At 54.3% G+C, this 2,131-nt stretch overlaps 1 protein-coding gene across 1 annotated transcript in view; it reads left to right on the plus strand.

Moving 5' to 3' along the window:
* The window catches only part of SNRNP200 (small nuclear ribonucleoprotein 200kDa (U5)), a gene marked incomplete at its 5' end in the record, with an annotated part of 30,008 nt that overhangs the window by 17,182 nt on the left and 10,695 nt on the right, over window positions 1-2,131 (plus strand). Inside the window, 3 exon segments of the mRNA XM_010007954.1 lie at window positions 512-630; window positions 1,745-1,899; window positions 2,081-2,129. Coding sequence (XP_010006256.1) covers window positions 512-630; window positions 1,745-1,899; window positions 2,081-2,129 — 323 coding nt within the window.

Genomic DNA, 2,131 nt, shown 5'->3' on the forward strand with positions numbered 1-2,131 from the left:
GGGTTGGGGTGTTCAGCCTGGAGAAGAGAAGGCTCCAGGGAGACCTTAGAGCAGCTTCCAGTGCCTGAAGGGGCTCCAGGAAAGCTGGGGAGGGGCTTGGGACAAGGGCAGGGAGGGATGGGTTGGGGGGGATGGATGAAAACTGGGAGAGGGAGCTGGAGGTTGGAGATGAGGAGGGAATTCTTTGGTGTGAGGGTGGTGAGAGCCTGGCCCAGGTTGGGCAGGGAAGCTGTGGCTGCCCCATCCCTGGGGGTGTTGAAGGGCAGGTTGGATGGGGCTTGGAGCAGCCTGGGCTGGTGGGAGGTGTCCCTGCCCATGCAGGGGGTGGGACTGGGTGATGTTTCAGGTCCTTTCCATGATGTTCTAGTTGCAGGGTTGGGTGTTCAAATCCTTCTGGGGCTTCTGTGTTTGGAGAGGAGAATTCTGGGGCTGTTCTTGGTTAGCACAGAGAACCTTGGATGCTCTGAAAGGCTTCATCTCCACCTCCTGGCTTCTCTTTGGTGTCCCCCAGGTGGCAATCCATGTGTCCCCTGCGCCAGTTCAAGAAGCTGCCTGAAGAAGTGGTGAAGAAGATTGAGAAGAAGAATTTCCCCTTTGAGCGACTCTATGACCTGAACCACAACGAGATCGGTGAGGGGACATGGGGGACCTGGCTGTGGCTTTGTCCTCTCAGGGCTCACCCCAAAACTGGGGGTAGTTCAGGGTGCCAGGGGGTAGTTTGGAGTCTGAGGAGATAATTGAGGGTCTGAAGGGGTAGTTTGGGGTCTGAAGGGGTAGGTTTGGGTCAGAGGGGGTAGTTCAGGGTCTGAAGGGGTAGTTTGGGGTCAGAGGGGGTAGTCTGGAGTCTGAGGGGGTAGTCTGGAGTCTGAGGGGGTAGTCTGGAGTCTGAGGAGGTAGTTGAGGGTCTGAGGAGATAGTTGAGGGTCAGAAGGAATAATTTGGGGTCTGAATGGGATAGTTCAGGATCTGAGGAGATAGTTGGGAGTCTGAATGGGGTAGTTTCAGGTCTGAGGGGGTAGTTTGGGGCCTGAGTGGGTTAGTTGGGGGTCTGAACTGGTTAGTTCAGGATCTGAGGGGGTAGTTGAGGGTGTGAAGGGGATAGTTTGGGGTCTGAGGGGGGTAGAGTGGGATCAGAAGGGTAGTTTAAAGGTCTGAGGGGGGTAGTTTGGGAACAGAAGGGGGTAGTTTGAGGTCTGAAGCGGGTAGGTTGGGGTCAGAAGGTAGTCTGGAGTCTGAGGGGGTAGTCTGGAGTCTGAGGAGGTAGTTGAGGGTCTGAGGAGGTAGTTGAGGGTCAGAAGGAATAGTTTGGGGTCTGAATGGGATAGTTCAGGATCTGAGGAGATAGTTGGGAGTCTGAATGGGGTAGTTTCAGGTCTGAGGGGGTAGTTTGGGGCCTGAGTGGGTTAGTTGGGGGTCTGAACTGGTTAGTTCAGGATCTGAGGGGGTAGTTGAGGGTGTGAAGGGGATAGTTTGGGGTCTGAGGGGGGTAGAGTGGGATCAGAAGGGTAGTTTAAAGGTCTGAGGGGGGTAGTTTGGGAACAGAAGGGGATAGTTTGAGGTCTGAAGCGGGTAGTTTGGGATCAGAAGGGGGTAGTTTGGGGCCTGAAGGACCAGGACTGGTGAGGTTCTTGGTACTGAGTTACCTTCCAGCTCCATGTGTCTCAGCTATTGAGTGCTGCTCCTCTGGGAGCTGTTGGTCCTCCTGTTCTTCATCTGTCCTGACAACAGCACCTTCCCATTCCAGGAGAGCTGATCAGGATGCCCAAGATGGGCAAAACAATCCATAAATATGTTCACCTCTTCCCAAAGCTGGAGCTCTCAGTCCACCTCCAGCCCATCACCCGTTCCACCCTCAAAGTGGAGCTCACCATTGCCCCCGACTTCCAGTGGGATGAAAAGGTGAGTTGGGAGGCTACATCTAAACCAAGATCCACTTATAAATCATTCATGTTGGGTTAAATCATGTCCTGGAAGGTAGGAAGGTCCTTCTGGAGCAGGATGACTCTGGGAGAGCTTGTGTTGAGCTGCTGGAAGAGGTGGGATCTGGGCTGATGTGAGGGTCAGAGCTGCTCTCTTACAGGTCCATGGATCATCTGAAGCTTTCTGGATCCTGCTGGAGGATGAGGACAGT

The sequence above is a fragment of the Chaetura pelagica genome, unplaced genomic scaffold (assembly GCF_000747805.2).
Source record: "Chaetura pelagica isolate M959 unplaced genomic scaffold, ChaPel_1.0 scaffold342, whole genome shotgun sequence".
Lineage (NCBI taxonomy): Eukaryota > Metazoa > Chordata > Aves > Apodiformes > Apodidae > Chaetura > Chaetura pelagica.